Raw genomic sequence first — 22,898 nt, 5'->3', positions numbered from 1 at the left:
GGCAAGGCCCTATGTTTTTGATGTTAAATGAGCAGCAGAGCAGAACCTCTGAAAAATGTAAGCGCATTTTCAATCATCAATAATCTTCATATGTCAATGATGTTTCATCTACTTGGGTCTTTTGAAGAATCAAGTTATTTACTAACTATATGCTTTGGGGAATGGATGTAATTAATTAGCTAATTCTTAATGAGCAAAATAATTACCAAGATGAATTTATAGTTGTTAATTTACTACTTATTAAGCCTTTTAAGGCCTCTATAACTGTCACGACCGTCTTCAAAAGGAGCAGACCAAAGCGCAGCGCGTTGAGTGAACATGACTTTATTAGAGTAAAGACACGAACGACAAAAACAATAAACAAAGACGGCTAGTGAAGTCCACAGTTACAAATACTGAATACGGAGCAAAAACCCACAAAACCAAGGTGAAACCACACAGTTTAAATATGGCTCCCAATCAGAGATAACGAGCCGACAGCTGTCACTCGTTACCTCCGATTGGGAGTCACATGAATACAAACAAGGAAGACAACCACCTAGACACCCCAACCAAACAGCACACAACAAAACGAACACACCCTATACCCAACCTAACCCACACAACACCCAACAATACAAACACACCCTGGTTCATAAACAACGTCCCGGAACCAGAGCGTGACAGTACCCCCCCCTAAAGGTGCGAACCCCGGGCGCACCAACATAAAGTCTAGGGGAGGGTCTGGGTGGGCGTCTGTCCACGGTGGCGGCTCTGGCCCCGGTCGTGATCCCCACCCCACCAAAGTCACAAACTGCTTAAGTAGCCTCCTCCCACTGACCACCCTCCAAACTAACCCACCTGGATAAAGGGGCAGCTCCGGACGAAGAGGCAGCACCGGACTAAGGGACAGCACCGGACTAAGGGGCAGCACCGGGCTAAGGGGCAGCACCGGGCTAAGGGGCAGCACCGGGCTAAGGGGCAGCACCGGGCTAAGGGGCAGCACCGGGCTAAGGGACAGCACCGGGCTAAGGGACAGTACCTGACTAAGGGGCAGCACCGGACTGAGGGGCAGATCCTGGCTGGCTGGCTCTGGCGGATCTTGGCTGGACGGCTCTGGCGGATCCTGGCTGGACGGCTCTGGCGGATCCTGGCTGGCAGAAGGCTCTGGCTGATCCTGTCTGGCCGAAGGCTCTGGCTGATCCTGTCTGGCGGAAGGCTCTGGCTGATCCCGTCTGGCGGAAGGCTCTGGCTGATCCTGTCTGGCGGAAGGCTCTGGCTGATCCTGTCTGGCGGAAGGCTCTGGCTGATCCTGTCTGGCGGAAGGCTCTGGCTGATCCTGTCTGGCGGAAGGCTCTGGCTGATCCTGTCTGGCGGAAGGCTCTGGCTGATCCTGTCTGGTGGAAGGCTCTGGCTGATCCTGTCTGGCGGAAGGCTTTAGCGGCTCCGGTCTGGCGGACGGCTCAGAAGGCTCATGGCAGACGGGCGGCTTATGCAGCGCTTGGCAGACGGACAGTTCAGACGGCGTTGGGCAGACAGGCAGTTCAGGCGCTGTTGGGCAGACGGGCAGTTCAGGCGCCGTTGGGCCGACGGGCAGTTCAGGCGCCGTTGGGCAGACGGGCAGTTCAGGCGCCGTTGGGCAGACGGGCAGTTCAGGCGCCGTTGGGCAGACGGGCAGTTCAAGCGCCGTTGGGCAGACGGGCAGTTCAGGCGCCGTTGGGCAGACGGGCAGTTCAGGCGCCGCTGGGCAGACGGCAGACTCTGGCCGGCCGAGACGCACTATAGGCCTGGTGCGTGGTGCCGGAACTGGTGGTCCCGGGCTGAGGACACGCATCTCAGGGCTAGTGCGGGGAGCAGCAACAGGACGCACAGGACTCTGGGGACACACAGGAGGCTTGGTGCGTGGTGTAGGCACTGGTGGTACTGGGCTGGAGCGGGGAGGTGGCGCCGGAAATACCGGACCGTGCAGGCGTACTGGCTCCCTTGAGCACTGAGCCTGCCCAACCTTACCTGGTTGTATACTCCCCGTCGCCCGACCAGTACGGGAAGGAGGAATAACCCGTACCGGGCTATGTGGGCGAACCGGGGACACCATGCGTAAGGCTGGTGCCATGTAAGCCGGCCCGAGGAGACGCACTGGTGGCCTGATGCGTTGGGCCGGCTTCATGATATCCGGCTCAATGCTCAATCTAGCCCGGCCGATACGTGGAGCTGGAATGTACCGTACCGGGCTATGCCTGCGTACAGGAGACACCATGCGCTCTACTGCGTAACACGGTGTCTGCCCGTACTCTCGCTCTCCACGGTCAGTCCAGGGAGTAGGCGCAGGTCTCCTACCTGACTTCGCCATACTCCCTTTTAGCCCCCCCCCAAGAAATTTTAGGGTAGTACCCACGGGCTTCCAGCCACGACTCCGTGCTGCCTCCTCATACCACCTCCTCTCGGCTTGAGCTGCCTCCAGCTCTTCACGAGGGCGGTGATATTCCTCCGGTTGTGCCCAAGGACCCTTTCCAGCCCGTATCTCCTCCCATGTCCATGAATCCTTTGGAGGCGTCCATAAATCCTGTGTAGGTAGGTCCTGTTGCCGCTTGTTACGCTGCTTGGTCCTCTTGTGGTGGGTTTTTCTGTCACGACCGTCTTCAAAAGGAGCAGACCAAAGCGCAGCGCGTTGAGTGAACATGACTTTATTAGAGTAAAGACACGAACGACAAAAACAATCAACAAAGACGGCTAGTGAAGTCCACAGTTACAAATACTGAATACGGAGCAAAAACCCACAAAACCAAGGTGAAACCACACAGTTTAAATATGGCTCCCAATCAGAGATAACGAGCCGACAGCTGTCACTCGTTACCTCCGATTGGGAGTCACATGAATACAAACAAGGAAGACAACCACCTAGACACCCCAACCAAACAGCACACAACAAAACGAACACACCCTATACCCAACCTAACCCACACAACACCCAACAATACAAACACACCCTGGTTCATAAACAACGTCCCGGAACCAGAGCGTGACAATAACAGACAATTCCAATGTCATACATTGGACCAGCCATTAAATCTCCTAAATGTACCCCAAAGTAAACCAAATGTAACCCAAAGTAAATCAAATTTACCCCAAAGCTCATGTATTTTTAAGTGAAACTAACGAACAGAGACCTCATGTAATTGTGCAGGTGAAAATGAATGGCTATAGTCTTATATCTCATATCAGTTATAATAGTCATATCCCACAGTTACACATTAAATATTAATTCCATTGAACTGGCTATAAAGTACTGTATTTAGCCAACTGTGCTATTATTCCAGCAGTCATGTGGGTGACATTTCCAGGAGACACAAGGATGGACAATGGAATGCTTTTCGATTGCTCAGGCTGTATGTGAAGCTCTCAGATTGTACCTGCATGGCTATACGGTTTCTCTTTGGCGGAAACAGTGAAAACACTGAGACAAGGATGAATGACCTAATCTCACTTAATTTTTTTCCACCTCTTGGGCCACTGACCTCTGCCTGCCCACTCGGGGTCCTGCTGTCTCCCTCTCTGGGGTTCTCTGGGGCTAGCAGCCCTGTGCCTTATGTAACTAGACATTTAGAAATGTCACAGGCATTAACAGTCAAAAAGCATCCCTAACCTGGATTTAAATGACTTGCCCTGCACAACAAGAGGTCATGATAGATTATATGGCACAACAAAAATTCACTTAGCTAACTGATAACCCCAAACTACTAATGTATGTCTAATAGCGATTATTAGCCATCTTTACACAACATAAGCCCTATCAATGCCGGCTCAGATGGAGCTGTAATAGAGCCCAAGCATGATTTACACAGAGTTCCTGGCTGCGTGCCATCTTAAACCTGCAGTGCCTTCAGAAAGTATTCACACCCCTTGACTTTTTCCACATTTTGTTGTGTTACAAAATGGGTTTACAATTGATTTAATTGTCATTTTTTGCCAACAATCTACACAAAATACTATTTAATGTCAAAGTGGAAGAAAATTTCGAACATTTGTAAAAACAAATATATGAAAAATAAAATGAATATATCTTGATTAGGCAAGTATTCAACCCCCTGAGTCAATCAATACATGTTAGAATCACCTTTGGTAGTGAGTACAGCTGTGAGTCTTTCTGGGTAAGTCTCTAAGAGCTTTCCACACCTGGATTGTGCAACATTTGCCCATTATTATTTTCAAAATTATTCAAGCTCTGTCAAATTAGTTGTTGATCATTGCTAGACAACCATTTTCAGGTCTTGCCATAGATTTTCAAGCAGATTTGAGTCAAAATTGTAACTTGGCCACTCAGGAACATTCACTGTCTCTTAGTAAGTAACTCCAGTGTCTGATGGAAAGCAGACTGAACCAGGTTTTCTTCTAGGATTTTGTCTGGGCTTAGCTCCATTCCGTTTCTTTTTTATCCTGAAAAACTATTCAGTCCTTAACGATTACAAGCATACCTATAACAAGATGCAGCCACCACTATGCTTGAAGATATGGAGAGTGGTACTCAGTAATGTGTTGTATTGGATTTGCCCCGAACATAACACTTTGTATTCAGGACAAAAAGCTAATTGCTTTGCAATTTTTTTGCAGTAATCCTTTAGTGCCTTGTTGCAAACAGGATGCATGTTTTGGAATATGTTTTATTCTGTACAGGCTTCCTTCTTTTCACTCTGTCAATTAGGTTAGTATTGTGGAGTAACTACAATGTTGTTGATCCATCCTCAGTTTCGTCCTATCACAGCCATTAAACTCTACAACTGTTTTAAAGTCACCATTAGCCTCATGGTGAAATCCCTGAGCCATTTCCTTCCTCTCTGGCAACTGAGTTAGGAAGGGGGTCTGTATCTTTGGAGTGACTGGGTGTATTGATACACCATCCAAAGTGTAATTAATAACTTCACCATGCTCAAAAGGATTTTTAATGTCTGCTTTTTTTTTTTTTTACCGATCTACCAATACGTGCCCTTTTTTTGCAAGGCATTGGAAAACCTCACTGGTCTTTGTGGTTGAATCTGTGTTTGAAATTCACTGCTCGACTGAGGGCCCTTAGAGTTAATTGTATGTGTGGTGTACAGAGATGAGGTAGTCATTCAAAAATCATGTTAAACACTAGTATTGTACACAGAGTGAGCCCATGCACCTTATTGTGTGACTTGTTAAGCAAATGTTTACTGCTGAACTCATTTAGGCTTGCCATAACAAAGGGGTTGAATACTTACTGACTCAAGACGTTTCAGCTTTTCATCATTTTATAAATGTAAAAATTGTACGCCAATTCAATCTATTTTAAATTCAGGTGGAAAAGGTCAAGGGGTGTGAATACTTTCTGAAGGCACTGTATTTACATTGAATCATTCAATTTGGCATGTGTATGAACACCATCATTTATACCTGCAAATGGGGCTCATTGGTTACATTTCTGCCCGTGAGCATGAAATTGTGCTCTAATGCTGATTGTTTATTTAATTTAGAGCTATTGTAAGGCAGGCAAATAAGAACCGAGCAGCATTCACTCTCCCCTGTTGACGTAATCAACCATCAGTGGTGTTCCCCACTGTTCTCTCATTCCCCCTTTCCACGACTACACTTCTCTCAAATCGCCAGAGGGCAACTATTATCAGGATTACAACGTCACAGCTACTGTATGTGAAACCAGTGGGTGGTGCGACGGACGCCGCTGTGGTCTCCAAGCTCCCAGGAGAGAAATGATGATGCGACAACATATTCATCATCAAGTCTGTGTGTGGGGGAAGTAGTGACCTTTAAAAACACAATGTTGTCTACAATTTTGTCTGGCAAACTCTGCCAAGCCACAACAGAACAAGCGGGAGTCCATCTCTTATCAACTCATAGAGTAAGTCCTTTGCATTAGTGAACGCTCTTTCTCTCTCTCGCTCTCTCTGAGCTGCATAATGGGACTAGGGGATTAATGCCACAATGCAATACCAATAAATCCATCTAGGTCTTCACTAATGTAACTGCTCCATCCCCAGCAACACAATAGCACAATGATCTGCCCTAAAATTCATATTCATAAGCCTTTAATAACTGATCTAAAAAGTTAATCACATTATAATTAATCCCAAGAGTAGATACTATTATCTAAAACAGCTCAACTGCAGTATATGCATTTTAAGTTACCGAGATGTCCAGTGAACAAATGACCATTGGATTCAAACAGATGACTCTAATGGGCATGACAAAATTGACAAATCCAATCATATGTTGTTATTTCTAGCACAAATTAACAATACATGTTTTAGTTCCACAGCGATATTTTTCCCAGTTTGCTCTGAACTATAAACATAAATAAAGGGAATCACTCCCCCTGCCTGCCCTGGAAACTGCAGTGAGCCCATTTCATTTGCAATGGCCTCCCAAGATTTCGCATTAAAATTGAAATTAATTAATGAACAAATGAGGTCCCTGCTGACAGGATATACTGTACACTTTGAATGGGCAAACCAGGAATGAATTTTAGACCATGAACTTGACTTGGGTTGCCTGAGCTTTCACTGGTAATAAGTGGGAAATCAGCAAGTGTTGGGATGCGCTGCATTTAATCAGTGGACTTGAAGAGCTGGTTGTTTTGAGTCGCAGTTGCAAGGCCAAGAGTTAATTTGAATGGACACACATAGGGCATACTAATGGCTGTCCCTGCTTCATTACCATAATCTGCTCTTGCAGTGCTGAAGGAGTATAATTCAATAGATCTCTCTCTCTCACACATTTATTTCTCACCCAATCTCACTCTCCAAAAGTAACTGTTTCTTAATCTGGTGTTGGTGCATTACAGAAATTGTATATCTCCAAAAGCCATACCAATTTGATTCCCAGATTCAAACTGTGGGCTGGCTATCATTGTGGTGTGAATAATCCCCTGCACAGTTCATTTACGCAGTCATGACTGGACTCCGATATGTTCAAATGAGAGTTCCTCTTGGTGAAGTGCTGAAGATAACAGGATGATTCATAGCCTTTCAAAGGAGGTCACAGCTTCCTGTGCTTTTCTGACAGGAATTTGGGATCCCCTCTACTCTGGCAGTCAGGGGCAGAAAGCCAAGCATCCTGGTTGGAATGCAAAATGAGCTATGGATGCAGGGCAAAGCATGTCCTCACAACTCCTAATCCTACATTCCTTTTGCAATTCACCATTTCAGGATTTTGTCTATTGTTTTGAAAAGCATGGAAAAGCACCTTTTTGAGAAATAAGATCCAAAATCCCTACCTGTGAAAGTTCTCATTCTACCCTCCTAAGCAGAGAGAGAAATTTACAAAAGGTAAAAATAGCTTGCCTACAGGACGCCAAGGTGTCTTTGTGCATTAAATGCCAAGAGAAGGAGCACTGAAATGTCACAATCAGAGCCAAGGTTTATACCATTATACATTTCAAATGAAATAAAAAACATTGCAGTTACAACATTTACTGCACTGGTCATCTGAAACACACCTGACAACAGAAAAGGGACTACAAATATATTCTTAAACATCTGGATTACTGTGGTTTACACCAAAAACAGGATGCTAACAGAAAACGGGCAGGAACATTGGAAGAGGTGGAAATTCACTGAGAAAAAAGCGAGACATGAAGGTTAAATATGTCCTCTTCCCTCCATCCACCCTGTTTCTAATTATTGAACAAGAGCGTGAAAAAGCAGTGCTCCTGATTGCAGCTGCTTGGTGCTGCAGCGAGAACCAAATCTGCTGTCGTTAATAATAATGAAAGTGACCAAAGCTACAAGCCCCTCATCTGTGTTTCTGTGGAGACAATGGCTTCCACTGTTGAGCACCGATTCCAAGTTCAACATGTCCATTTGACAGACCCGCTCCCTTTCCGCCTAAATTAAACTGTACCTTACATCATTGCACAAGACAGTCAGCAGGCAGTGAAATGGCATATTGTCAGTGTGAATGTGTATGAATTGCTCTGAGTCACACCATCATGACATTTGTATGGAGACAAGATCATTAATTAAAGCTATACTTTAATGAGAACAAGTGTCTGCTTTACACTGAGTATACAAAACATTAGGAACACCCTCCTAATATTGAGTTGCACCCCCTTTTGCCCTCAGAACAACCTCAGTTCATCGGGGCATGGACTCTACAAGGTGTCGAAAGTGTTCCACAGGGATGCTTCCCACAGTTGTGTCAAGTTGACTGGATGTCCTTTGGGTGGTCGACCATTCTTGACACACACAGGAAACTGTTGAGCATAAAAAACCCAGCAGCGTTGCAGTTCTTGACACACTCAAACCGGTGTGCCTGGCACCTACTACCATACCCCGTTGAAAAGCACTTAAATCTTTTGTCTTGCCCATTCACCCTCTGAATGGCACACATACACAATCCATGTCTCAATTGTCTAAAAAGTATTATTTAACCTGTCTCCTCCCCTTCATCTACACTGATTGAAGGTGATTTAACAAGTGACATCAATAAGGGATCATAGCTTTCACCTGGATTCACCTGCTCAGTCTATGTCATGGAAAGAGAAGGTGTTCCTAATGTTTTGTACACTCAGTGTACAGTACTGTAGTGTGGGGATGCTTTAGATGCATTAAACATTTTGAACCACAAACAATGGGTTAACAGTGAGTTGGACCATATAGATATTTTTGCTTTTTTATAAGAGGGACGATTGTAGAAGAGAGAAGATTGTAGAAGAAAGATTACATTTACGTGGCTTATACTTTCACTTTTATATTTCCATTACATTTTACATTTTAGTCATTTAGCAGACGCTCTTATCCAGAGCGACTTACAGGAGCAATTAGGGTTAAGTGCCTTGCTCAATGCACTTTTTTTTGGGGGGGGGTAGAAGGATTACTTTATCCTATCCCAGGTATTCCTTAAAGAGGTGGGGTTTCAAATGTCTCCGGAAGGTGGTGAGTGACTCCGCTGTCCTGGCGTCGTGAGGGAGCTTGTTCCACCATTGGGGTGCCAGAGCAGCGAACAGTTTTGACTGGGCTGAGCGGGAACTATGCTTCCGCAGAGGAAGGGGAGCCAGCAGGCCAGAGGTGGATGAACGCAATGCCCTCGTTTGGGTGTAGGGACTGATCAGAGCCTGAAGGTACGGAGGTGCCGTTCCCCTCACTGCTCCATAGGCAAGCACCATGGTCTTGTAACGGATGCGAGCTTCAACTGGAAGCCAGTGGAGTGTGCGGAGGAGGGGGGTGACGTGAGAGAACTTGGGAAGGTTGAACACCAGACGGGCGGCGGCATTCTGGATGAGTTGTAGGGGTTTAATGGCACAGGCAGGGAGCCCAGCCAACAGCGAGTTGCAGTAATCCAGACGGGAGATGACAAGTGCCTGGATTAGGACCTGTGCCGCTTCCTGTGTAAGGCAGGGTCGTACTCTCCGAATGTTGTAGAGCATGAACCTGCAGGATCGGGTCACCGCCTTGATGTTAGCGGAGAACGACAGGGTGTTGTCCAGGGTCACGCCAAGGCTCTTCGCACTCTGGGAGGAGGACACAACGGAGTTGTCAACCGTGATGGCGAGATCATGGAACGGGCAGTCCTTCCCCGGGAGGAAGAGCAGCTCCGTCTTGCCAGGGTTCAGCTTGAGGTGGTGATCCGTCATCCATACTGATATGTCTGCCAGACATGCAGAGATGCGATTCGCCACCTGGTTATCAGAAGGGGGAAAGGAGAAGATTAGTTGTGTATCGTCAGCGTAGCAATGATAGGAGAGGCCATGTGAGGATATGACAGAGCCAAGTGACTTGGTGTATAGGGAGAAAAGGAGAGGGCCTAGAACTGAGCCCTGGGGGACACCAGTGGTGAGAGCACGTGGTGTGGAGACAGATTCTCGCCACGCCACTTGGTAGGAGCGACCGGTCAGGTAGGACGCAATCCAGGAGTGAGCCGCGCCGGAGATGCCCAGCTCGGAGAGGGTGGAGAGGAGGATCTGATGGTTCACAGTATCAAAGGCAGCAGACAGGTCTAGAAGGACAAGAGCAGAGGAGAGAGAGTTAGCTTTAGCAGTGCGGAGAGCCTCCGTGACACAGAGAAGAGCAGTCTCAGTTGAATGACCAGTCCTGAAACCTGACTGGTTTGGATCAACAAGGTCATTCTGAGAGAGATAGCAAGAGAGTTGGCTAAAGACGGCACGCTCAATAGTTTTGGAAAGAAAAGAAAGAAGGGATACTGGTCTGTAGTTGTTGACATCAGTGGGATCGAGTGTTGGTTTTTTGAGAAGGGGTGCAACTCTCGCTCTCTTGAAGACGGAAGGGACATAGCCAGCGGTCAAGGATGAGTTGATCAGCGAGGTGAGGTAGGGGAGAAGGTCACCGGAGATGGTCTGGAGAAGAGAGGAGGGGATGGGGTCAAGCGGGCAGGTTGTTGGGCGGCCTGCAGTCACTAGTCGCAAGATTTTATCTGGAGAGAGAGGGGAGAAAGAAGTCAAAGCATAGGGTAGGGCAGTGTGAGCAGGACCAGCAGTGTCATTAGACTTAACAAACGAGGATCGGATGTCGTCAACCTTCCTTTCAAAGTGGTTGACGAAGTCATCCACAGAGAGGGAGGAGGGGGGGGGGGGGGGGGGGAGGATTCAGCAGTGAGGAGAATGTGGCAAAGAGCTTCCTAGGGTTAGAGGCAGATGCTTGGAATTTAGAGTGGTAGAAAGTGGCCTTAGCAGCAGAAACAGATGAAGAAAATGTAGAGAGGAGGGAGTGAAAAGATGCCAGGTCGGCAGGGAGTTTAGTTTTCTTCCATTTCCGCTCAGCTGCCCGGAGCTCTGTTCTGTGAGCTCGCAATGAGTCGTCAAGCCACGGAGCTGGAGGGGAGGACCGAGCCGGCCGGGAGGATAGGGGACACAGGGAGTCAAAGGATGCAGAAAGGGAGGAGAGGAGGGTTGAGGAGGCAGAATCAGGAGATTGGAGGGAGAAGGATTGAGCAGAGGGAAGAGATGATAGGATGGAAGAGGAGAGAGTAGTGGGAGAGAGAGAGCGAAGGTTGCGGCGGCGCGTTACCATCTGTGTAGGGGCAGAGTGAGTAGTGTTGGAGGAGAGCGAGAGAGAAAAGGATACAAAGTAGTGGTCGGAGACATGGAGGGGAGTTGCAGTGAGATTAGTAGAAGAGCAACATCTAGTAAAGATGAAGTCAAGCGTATTGCCTGCCTTGTGAGTAGGGGGGGACGGTGAGAGGGTGAGGTCAAAGGAGGAGAGGAGTGGAAAGAAGGAGGCAGAGAGAAATGAGTCAAATGTAGACGTAGGGAGGTTGAAATCCCCCAAAACTGTGAAGGGTGAGCCATCCTCAGGAAAGGAACTTATCAAGGCGTCAAGCTCATTGATGAACTCTCCAAGGGAACCTGGAGGGCGATAGATGACAAGGATATTAAGCTTAAATGGGCTAGTGACTGTGACAGCGTGGAATTCAAATGAGGAGATAGACAGATGGGTTAGGGGAAAAATTGAGAATGACCACTTGGGAGAGATGAGGATTCCTGTGCCACCACCCCTCTGACCAGATGCTCTCGGGGTATGCGAGAACACATGGTCAGACGAGGAGAGAGCAGTAGGAGTAGCAGTGTTTTCAGTGGTAATCCATGTTTCCGTCAGCGCCAGGAAGTCGAGGGACTGGAGGGTAGCATAGGCTGGGATGAAGTCAGCCTTGTTGGCAGCAGAACGGCAGTTCCAGAGGCTGCCTGAGACCTGGAACTCCAGGTGTGTGGTGCGTGCAGGGACCACCAGGTTAGAGAGGCAGCAGCCACGCGGTGTGAGGCGTTTGTGTAGCCTGTGCGGAGAGGAGAGAACAGGGATAGGCAGAGGCATAGTTGACAGGCTGTAGCAGATGGCTACAATAATGCAGAGGAGATCGGAATGAAATGAACTAAACATCTGGGAAAGGAGAGAGCAAGGCCTCCCTCACCAAAAAAATATATAACTCTCCCAACTTCCACCTCAGAAACTATAATTGTTTCACTGAACCACCCGAATAAAACTCTCCCAACTTCCACTTTAGAAATTAGAATTGTTGTAAACTACAGCGGTTCAATGTTTCAAGGACTAGACTCAACTTACTTTATTCAGCTAGCTAACTATGACGCCATAGCTAACTAGCATGCTAGCATCCAATAACACACAGTTTAGCACCAATACTTGGTTACAACAAACTACCAATAGTGTGTTAACACACTAAACAGATAATTCGTGTCCGTGTCTAGTTCTTTCATAACGCAGCAATGATTAAACGTTGGCTAGCTAGCACAAAGATATTGTATTTAGCTACCACAGTACAGCCAGCTGGTAGTGTTGGCTAGCTAACAATGGCTGCTGTGTTGACTTTGTTTGAAAAACGGCGTCGCTGCGAACGAATGTAGCTGGCTAAAAATATATTGTATTTAGTTGCTACCGTTGCTAATAGCTACTAGCCAGCTAGTCCAGGAGGTGAGTTAGCTAGCTAGCTTCGTGCTACACCCGGCACCGCCGAATACAAAAGTAACCTACAATAACTACATACAACAACTACCCACAACAGCCCACGATGCCTACCTATAATACCTAATAATATACAGCCCACGATGCCTACCTATAATACCTAACTACAATCTAAATACATAGTTTAAGCCTTATAATAGAATAAGACAAACAAAATAGATTTTGTTCACTTTGAGTCTGGTTTGTTCTCTATATCCAGGTAAATCAAAGAGCTTTAATAGTTCTACATAGTTGATTATAGCCTATTCATCAATGAGAGCAATATAGTTGGTGCTTACTAATTAGTTCTGGAGATTGAGCTGCACTTTTGTTGAAGTACCATGTCACAGCATCATTAATTAGCACATTCAAATCACTTCCTCAAGATACTGTTATAATCAACACGTTACATGCTAGATGTTATATGTTATCTGAATTGATAAAGTCCTACAGAAACCCAACAGTCAAAGAAAAATAATAACACTGCTAGGAGTACTCGGCTCTCACATACATATTTAATTTGTGGCAAATGCATTTCTGGGCTGTGTCCGGTGTTCTTTGCTATGCCTTTCCATCAAATGTGTGCGCCATCCACTGGCTCTTGTACAAGCCTCCCATTGTGGCAACAAGGACTTGCCACTGCAGGAGAGAGGGAGGGGTTATGAGACAGGCAGGAAGGTCTCTGCCATGAAGATATAGTATGCCACAGGGAAAACAGAAGTACAAAGAAGAAGTAATGCACTGTAAATGTACTGTAAATGTACTGTTTATTTGTGGTGTAAGGGCATACAAAAAGCCCTAAGCAAACAAGAATATATTGGATGACAAAAAAGAAGATGTGTGAAAATACTAAGTTATTAAAAGCTTGTATACAGGGAGATATCTACAGTAGGATACTGTGAGTTTATCACTGATAGTGATATCCAATATATTCACCAAATGCTGTTCGCAGGGAACAAAGGTCACCCAATTCGGCAATATTTCAAGACTGTTATGAGAAGTACTGCTATAACGACGCAAGTAAGTGTGTTTATTTGGTGAAAGGAATAAAAATCTACGAAAGAGTACTGTAGCTTTGATGATTCATAATACAATCCATACTCAAGGCTGCATTTCAGTGGGATTCATTCACAGGAGGCTGCTGAGGGGAGGATGGCTCATAATAATGGCTGGATTGGCGTGAATGGAATGGTATCAAACACATGGAAACTATATGTTTAATACCATTCCATTTATTCCGTTCCAGCCATAACTATGAGCCCGTCCTCCCCAATTAAGGTGCCACCGGCCTCCTGTGGCATTAATTTAGTATCAGTGAAAGTTTCCTCTGCCAGCAAAACTCCTGTTTGCTCTCTGAAATGTTTTCCTCCTCCCTGGGTGGACCAGAGGAATCTATCTCGTCAAGCCTTATCCATTCAGAATGAATCTGGAATCAGTTGGATACACCCTCCTCTGAATTCATGTCCTAGATGCAGAGTGGATGATTCTCATGATTATATTCCTGTTCAGGACTCAACACATACAGACAGACATCATTACCACCCGAGAGACTCCCACCCGTCTACATTTCCCTCTCAAAAGAGATGTCAGTTTCCCCAAAGATGAGCCATTTCACTGTTTTTTTATGATTATAAGCCACAGATTATTTGGGAACATAGTCTTCAGGTATTGTGAACATTCCAAGCTTATTCTCCACACCCCTGATTTCTTATTCTACAGATTAGGTTGAGGGGGAAAATCTTCTCTCTCAGAAGAAGAAGGGAAGGACCCTAACAGACTAAGTACGTGTGGCCAATCAGCTTTCTGCCTTGCTTGTGCCTGGTGTCCCTCTGGGCAAGTTGATCCAGGCGCAGTAAAGTCCTCCCTCTCCCCCGGTGCCTGTAATACCTGCATGATGAGAGCCAGGGCGCTGGCGGCTGCAGCAGTCACACTCCCCCCACAGCACCCCACTCCCAACCACCCTCCATCTACTGCGTGCACACACACACAGTCTGCTGAAGCTCTTTAGAGCCACCTACTGTATTCCTGGCTGTACAGCAGCGTTACTACTGCTCCTCGGGTTCTACTGACAGTGATATGTAAAACAACATGAGAGACTGCAATCGTAGGAGTTGATTGAGGTATCTAATAAACACTATGGCAGATGGGATGATTCTAATTAGACTGAAGCTAAACATAGTAGGGTGACTAATTTTAGACCTGGTCATAAACCAAAAAAAGTGTTACTTTCCTCACTCATTTGAAACCATTGATGTGTCCACTTTAGTGTATTTTGGGCACAAAGGCAATTCTTACTGTGCCTGAAAGGATTGCTGATTCTGGGACACTCAATGAAAGTATTCCCAGTTTCCCACAACACCACCTAAACCTAATCAACCAGAACAGCACTCTTTGTTCAGCACTCTAAATCAAATTAAAGGTTGTTTGGACAGATATCTGAATAAAAAAATAAAAAATGTACTATGCAAAAACATTGGTACTCAGCCAAACAAGATAGTTTTGCCAATGGGAAGCAATGCTCTTCTTCACAGCAGCACAGTGAGCAATCATCCCTCCCTAATAATGTGATGTGATACTGTAGTTCCCACGTGCAAACTGATTGTATCAATCACAAATCATAAAAACAGTTGGTGGAAAATGTTACAAAGATAGTATGAGATACAGGACTTGGAGATCAACTCCAGGGCCGGTTCTAAGATTATGCTTTAGTGGGCAGTCAGAAATGTTTTGGCTGTTTCAAAGCTTGCTTACTGCAATTCTAAATGTTTAACATAACTCAGGCATAATCCATTGGGTGGGCAACATAACAATTTGGGTGGGCAATGCCCAACCCTGCACCCCCCTACAGCCAACCTTGACCAACTCTAAAGAGGAGAGCTACAGAGAGAGTACACAATAAAACGTTTAATGTATGCATATGAAGCTGGAGAAATCTCTAGAATCTCTTGTAGGTTAAATGTCTCCTCCAACATAGAAAACATTTTAACATTAGACTTATGGAAATATACGAGGCCATCCCACTGGGCAAAAACTGGTTGAATCAACATTGTTTCCACGACATTTCAACAAACAAATTCAATGTGATGACGTTGAATCAATGTGGAAAACTGACTGGATTTGAAAAAAGTCATAAACGTAAGGGAATTTTGTCTTTTTTTCACCCAGATTTTAACCTAAATCCAATTACATTACATTTTGTGTGGTTTTCACATTAGTTGATAACAACCTAATATAAATCAAAACTAGACGTTGAAATGAAGTCTGAGCCCAGTGGGATGGCTCCCTAACATGGTGCATTCTGAGTGCTGCCATGGAAATGCTCTTATGGTATGGATATACATCCTCCTTAGTGGATAACAGGTTAAATACAAACAGTAGCATAATCAAATAAATGCTCTCCATTGAATCAAATCATCCATCTGAAGACATACCACGGTGATGATTCCTAAGATGGCTGCTGACAGTACTGATTCATTCTCCATGCTCACTCATTACTATCAGGACGGCTGTCCACTGTAATTATTGCACAAAGGCCTCTCTTATTAGCACAAAGGCCTCTCTTTGTGTGTTTGCATTCATACCAAGTGCTGTTCACACAAAGCAGTCAATCACTCCACTGCATAGGTAAATTATGCAATGAATCCTTGAATGGGTCCCCAATATAACCGTCAAATGAAAGTCCTTGCATTAAGTGTTGTTTGCCCTCTAAGTCTTGTTTGGAAACATTTACGAAGGCATTCATTTCTTTGATTTACTAAAGGGATAATTCCTATTTACATATGCAAATACAATTCCCTGTCTGTCACTTTAGAGGCCTGCTTATCTGAATTCTTCCAGATCTGCTTTTAGTCCCAGCAGGAGGTATGTGTAAATGTGCAAATATCTGGATCATTTCATCAGCCTTCCAGGCCCAAACATCATCATCAGAGAGATGGCATAAATTAAACAACAGCTTGGTAAGGTTTTCAGTTAATGTGAGGACAAGGTACTAAAAAGGCAGATTTATTTTTTAAAGCTCATTGATGATACAATGCTCCCTTTGATATAGCTAGTACTGAAACATGATATTGAGATCACTTCGCAATCCAAAATGGAGGCCTTCCTAAAATCACCATCACGCTGGAATGTCTATATTGGACCAGGCTACAGCAACAGCCTCCAAGCACAAGGCACAATGACTCAATGATCAAAATGTAGGGGTAGCCTTTATGTGCTTCCATCATCATTCCTCTGATTCCAACACAAGCTCAGTGGTAGGCTGAGAAGATCAATAGACCAAAGCTAGACAGATCTACTTCCAAACTTCACAGAGGAGATGGAACTCTTCTCAGCAGGTGCTGCTTCATGTTCTGTTCTCAGTGCCAAACAAAAACAGCTATATTATCATCACTCACTGTCTGGTGCTTTAACACTGAGAAACGGCTTCAACTCGAATGCAATTGGATTCATTTTGTGTTAGGCATTCAGCAATGGCTTCAATGTTCGCTAATTTGATAGGAAGTAACACAACGGTAACATCTCACATGGATAGAAGCTCGATACATTTACAGTCCTTACACCCCATAGTTTTAGTTTACCTCTGAAAACTATAGGTTATACAGGAAAGTATTTGGATTATTCAAGGTAATTTGGACGAGTCAGAAATTCACTTTCAAGTACCTTTCTTTCACCTTCAAAAGGAATTACACAAAATATAAACAAAATTAATTTGCTAAAGGTTTATACCACCAGCTAGGTCCTCAGCAGTTTGCCAGCAGGTTGCCATCCACATTATCTATTACAAGTCACATCTGTTAGTCTCCAGTAGCCTACATTTGGCAATGGTAATGCATTGACCCATTATTAAACCTTTGTGTTCTATAAGTCAATCACCAAACCAGCCTTGACTCTGTTCACTTCAACCCAAAGACACATGGTGTATCGTTACGATGAATCCAAAGTTTATTGTGAGTAAAGAAAAATGTGTGAATGTGCATCGTAATTGAATTAACATAGTATCCACAGAGTTTAAGACAAGTGTAAGACATAGGTCATATACCGCAAATAATAAATAGATAAAACAGGTAGCTAGGTATACAGTGAATGCAGTAGGTAGGTACAGTGAGGGAAAAAAGTATTTGATCCCCTGCTGATTTTGTACGTTTGCCCACTGACAAAAAAATGATCAGTCTATAATTTTAATGGTAGGTTTATTTGAACAGTGAGAGACAGAATAAAAACAAAAAAAATCCAGAAAAAACCATGTCAAAAATGTTATGTTTGTGGTCCTCTGTAGCTCAGCTGGTAGAGCACGGCGCTTGTAACGCCAAGGTAGTGGGTTCGATCCCTGGGACCACCCATACACAAAAATGTATGCACGCATGACTGTAAGTCGCTTTGGATAAAAGCGTCTGCTAAATGGCATATTATTATTATTATTATTATTATAAATTGATTTGCATTTTAATGAGGGAAATAAGGGAGTGATCCTAATCTCAGTTTGTTACCTGTATAAAAGACACCTGTCCACAGAAGCAATCAATCAGATTCCAAACTCTCCACCATGGCCAAGACCAAAGAGCTCTCCAAGGATGTCAGGGACAAGATTGTAGACCTACACAAGGCTGGAATGGGCTACAAGACCATCGCCAAGCAGCTTGGTGAGAAGGTGACAACAGTTGGTGCGATTATTCGCAAATGGAAGAAACACAAAATAACTGTCAATCTCCCTCGGCCTGGGGCTCCATGCAAGATCTCACCTCGTGGAGTTGCAATGATCATGAGAACGGTGAGGAATCAGCCCAGAACTACACGGGAGGATCTTGTCAATGATCTCAAGGCAGCTGGGACCACAGTCACCAAGAAAACAATTGGTAACACACTACGCCGTGAAGGACTGAAATCCTGCAGCGCCTGCAAGGTCCCCCTGCTCAAGAAAGCACATATACATGCCCGTCTGAAGTTTGCCAATGAACATCTGAATGATTCAGAGGAGAACTGGGTGAAAGTGTTGTGGTCAGATGAGACCAAAATGGAGCTCTTTGGCATCAACTCAATTCGCCGTGTTTGGAGGAGGAGGAATGCTGCCTATGACCCCAAGAACACCATCCCCACTGTCAAACATGGAGGTGGAAGCATTATGCTTTGGGGGTGTTTTTCTGCTAAGGGGACAGGACAACTTCACCGCATCAAAGGGACGATGGACGGGGCCATGTACCGTCAAATCTTGGGTGAGAACCTCATTGAAAATGGGTTGTGGATGGGTATTCCAGCATGACAATGACCCAAAACACACAGCCAAGGCAACAAAGGAGTGGCTCAAGAAGAAGCACATTAAGGTCCTGGAGTGGCCTAGCCAGTCTCCAGACCTTAATCCCATAGAAAATATGTGGAGGGAGCTGAAGGTTCAAGTTGCCAAACGAGTGGGACAAAATCCCTCCTGAGATGTGTGCAAACCTGGTGGCCAACTACAAGAAACGTCTGACCTCTGTGATTGCCAACAAGGGTTTTGCCACCAAGTACTAAGTCATGTTTTGCAGAGGGGTCAAATACTTATTTCCCTCATTAAAATGCAAATCAATATATAACATTTTTTACATGCGTTTTTCTGGATTTTTTTGTTGTTATTCTGTCTCTCACTGTTCAAATAAGCCTACCATTAAAATTATAGACTGATCATTTCTTTGTCAGTGGGCAAACATACAAAATCAGCAGGGGATCAAATACTTTTTCCCTTCACTGTATATGTTAATAAAGACAAATGGAAGAAAATGGAATGAGTCAACTGGTTGTCCACTGAGTGAGGCCTGCCTCCATAGTGTTAAGTTAGTAGCCTAGTTGTGGTACACTTCCACCAGAAGGTCTTTGTTATTCCCACCAGGTGTCCATCCTCCGTACCCTCACCCTCTGCTTGTAATGGTACTCCTTCAGGTGTTTCTTCAGGGTGTAGGGGATGGGCAGCACGTTGATGCCGTCGTAGGTGGTGCGGCTGCTGATCACCGCCCTGCACACGTGCTGCAGGCTGAAGGGCTGGGTGCGGTGAATGGGGTTGGACAGCAGAGGCTCGAAGAACATGCAGGAGTTGGGGTCCTTGTAGTGCTCCAGCAGGCCTGTGACGGTGGGCGCGTGGAACACACTGGGGTCGTGCACGTCGAAGCTGAAGTTGTGGTTCCACTGCTCGATGCGGGCGTGCAGCGAGCGGCCGTAGCGGCGGAAGCTGACGGAGAAGAGGTAGTCTTCCTGGGCTGAGTCGCGGAGGAGGAAGGTGCCCTCTGGCTTGCCCTCCAGCAGAGTCTCGGCCTCATAGCGGTCCATCACACCCCAGTAGCAGGGTAGGTTAGTGATCTGCAGCAGGTCAGGCACCAGACAGTGGATGTAGTCGATCTGGGTGTGGATTCGATAGCCATCCTGAGTAGGGGGACCCTCAGCCTGGGGGACAACAATTCTGGTTGGCTGGAGGCTGGCTGTGACCTCAGGGTCAACCACGGGGTCAGGCACAGAAGCAGCCTCACAGACAGGGACCAAGGCAGATGCTGAGGCAGAAGAGGCGGCGGCCACGGCCACCACCTCATCCAGAGTGTCCAGACAGCTCTGCAGCAGGAGCTGGTGCTGCTGTTGCCTCTGGAGAAGCAGCTGCTGTTGCTGGTGAATGGTAGCCCTGTCGTCCCCTGCCAGCTCATTCATACCATGGGCCAGTTTGGGCCCCAGCTTGTACAGAGGGTTGATCTGGGCCGTCACCTCAAACGTGTGGATCTCTGCGTTGGGCGGCGGCTCCACACCTTGCTCGATGCTGATGCGCCTGCGCTCTCGCAACCGGTCATCCACATCCTCCACCACGGCGGCCATGTTTGAGGCAGAGGCACTAGTGCTGACCACCAAGGTATCCACTACGGGAGGTGTGGAGATGGGGGCTGTGTGCTGCTTGATGAGGTACCACTTCTGAGCCAGCTCGGTGCCTGCAGCGAAGGGACAGTCATCCAGCATGAGTTCAGTAAGGTGGATCTTGCGGCGCGAGGAGGAGGCAGCCCCGGCAGCAGCAGCTTGTGGCATAAAGACCTGCTGAGTGGAACTGGACGATGATGGAGTGTTGGTCATTATGGGGAAACATTGCCCCATGGCATCCTGGATCTTTTGGCGGAGTGTGCGACTGCCACCTGTCCCCCTGCCCTCAGCCTCACTGGCTGGTGGCTCAGCTGTCCCCTGTGCCAGCCTGGCTGTCCCCCTGTCCTGACTGAGTGAAGTGACCCCCTCCAGGCCCTGCCATCTCCTGCCCTCCTTCAGGGGAGAGGAGGAGCAGCGGTCCCTGGGCTCCAGACCACTCAGCAGGTCCCCATACTCAAAACCATCGCTGACAGGCCGCTCCGCAGCTTGCTCATGGGACGTCTGGCCTTTCTTCTTTCCTCTTCCTCCTTTTTGCCCCCCGCCGGCATCTCTTCTCTCCTCAGACCGGCTCTGTCTCACCTTGGGACGGGCGCCCCGCTCTCTGTCTTTCCCACGATTACCTGACTCCTTCGGTTGAGACATGACAGGTTAATTATGGGCTGGAATAATGGTAGTTGCAGTCGGGGTCAGCTGCAGGGAAAATGTGACTGGTGGTTTGTGGCTGTAGTCAGTTCTCAGCAGCAAGCCCTCCCATTCAGAATCTTTCCAAAGGCTGTCAATAACATGTCCCATGGGGCTACAAGAGAAACAAAAAACAGAGTTTCTCTTAGCTGCAGCAATTAGAGACAAACGATTATATACATTAAATATGACTAAGGCCTATATGCAAGATTTTTTTAAAGCATCCCAGAAAAAAAACACATTATATAGAGGATAACAAACCATAAGATTATAAAACACCATTTTTTAATCACCCTAGACTTGTCAACTGATCTCTACAAGAATAAGGGGATGTAAAATTCAATAAACAAAACTAGGATAAAATTCATAAAATATGATGTCAACTATTTTCAAACATTGAAAAAGTATTTTTGCTGCAACCTGACAGCAAAGACTATCTGTTGGTAGTGTCAATAAACTATATTCATTGTCAATAACCCATCTAGTAGATCAGGGGTTCTCTAAGAGGGGGTCCACGGCCAGATCTCAAATGACTATTACTCACAGATTAAATACATTTTGGCCAAGGGATCAGTGGAATAAATTTAGAGGGTGTAATATTTTTTGCTTTGTAATTTCAGAAAATTGCTTTAATATATCTACAGTAGTAGTGAAATGATAGTTTCACAATATTTTCCCCCAAATAATGTATTTGGTACACACAAAATTGCATTATAATGGTGCAGCCTCCTTACTGGTCAACCAAAGACTGACAGTATCTTGCTGTCAAATTGACTGGGGCCAGCAAAGGGTAAGCATCAAACTCAGCCCCAGCCAATTTGACAATAAGAGATTTGCTGGCTCCAGTCAATTTAACAAGAGATGGGCCGTCTTTTGTTGACCAATATGAAGGCTGCACCGTCTTTTGTTGACCAATATGAAGGCTGCACCATTAGAATGCTATTGTGTGTGTGGCCAATAAAAAAAATGAAAAAAAATTGTGTAACACTATCATTCCACTATTACTGTAGATATAGTATAAGGTCATTTCCTGGAATTACAATGCAAAATGTTTACATATAGCTCCTTTAATCTACAATTTATGTTCTTAACACTGGGTAACATGGGCCTGGGAGGCTCACAGGGATATTGGTATCCACAGTACTCTCACCATTTATAAAAAAATTCAACTCAACACTTCTTGTGTTCCCCATCAAATGTAAAACTCATTATATGCTATTTTTCTCACTCGAGTTGTGTTCTGATTATGTGGGGGTTCCTGATGAATTTGCTATCACAAAAGGGGTCCCTGGCTCCAAAAAGTTTGAGAACCCCAGTAGATAACGGACTTACTCTCTTCCTTGATGACGCAAGCGTTATTTTATAGCTGGATGCGATTGAAGCGGTGACCCTGGCTAGCCAGTTAATGTTAGCTAGCTAACGTTAAATGGCTATGTAGCATTAGCCTAACATCTTCTGAAACATCTCAGGCATCACTATTTTCTTTAGCAAGATGCGTTTGCTTACTCAAACCTCAAACAATATCGAACATTTGTTTCATAACAAAATCACTCTGATAATGTGCTAAAGACCAACTAACATGTGGTAAAAACGAACTAAAATAGTTAATAATAACAACGGAAGCAAGTCTGCTAGTTGAGCTAACGCAGAAGGCAACATCCAGGGGAAAAAAAGGTTGTCACTCACAAATATTCGACAGGAATGTTCGTGAAGGTTCTCCTTATTTGCCCGTACTGTTATACTGTAATGCAAATGTGATATCATTTTGATCAGATCAATTTACTTACCTTAAAAAAAAAAACAGTATTCGTTGTTGCTCTCTCCAAAAGCTAGCTAGTAAAACCAGGAAAAGGAAATGTTCACAACCCGGAAGTAAAACTATTTTTCAAGATAAAAGCCCACACAGTAACTCAACGTAATCAATAAAAACGGACATTT

At 45.5% G+C, this 22,898-nt stretch overlaps 1 protein-coding gene across 1 annotated transcript; it reads right to left on the bottom strand.

Annotated features, from left to right (window-relative positions):
* Positions 1–19,022: 19,022 nt before the first annotated feature.
* On the bottom strand, positions 19,023–22,827 carry LOC311101643 (suppressor of cytokine signaling 5-like). The gene is made up of 2 exons (XM_084142782.1): positions 22,748–22,827; positions 19,023–21,075 (listed from the first exon to the last, which is right to left on the bottom strand). The coding sequence occupies exon 2, from the start codon at positions 20,919–20,921 to the stop codon at positions 19,266–19,268; it is 1,656 nt and encodes a 551-aa protein (XP_083998908.1). The 5' UTR covers positions 20,922–21,075; positions 22,748–22,827; the 3' UTR covers positions 19,023–19,265.
* Between the last annotated feature and the right edge of the window lie 71 nt (positions 22,828–22,898).

This window comes from Coregonus lavaretus (genome assembly GCF_964263955.1).
Source record: "Coregonus lavaretus genome assembly, chromosome: 26".
Classification (NCBI taxonomy): Eukaryota; Metazoa; Chordata; class Actinopteri; order Salmoniformes; family Salmonidae; genus Coregonus; species Coregonus lavaretus.
Note: the sequence above shows the minus strand (reverse complement) of the source record. Positions and strands in the feature narration are given on the sequence as shown.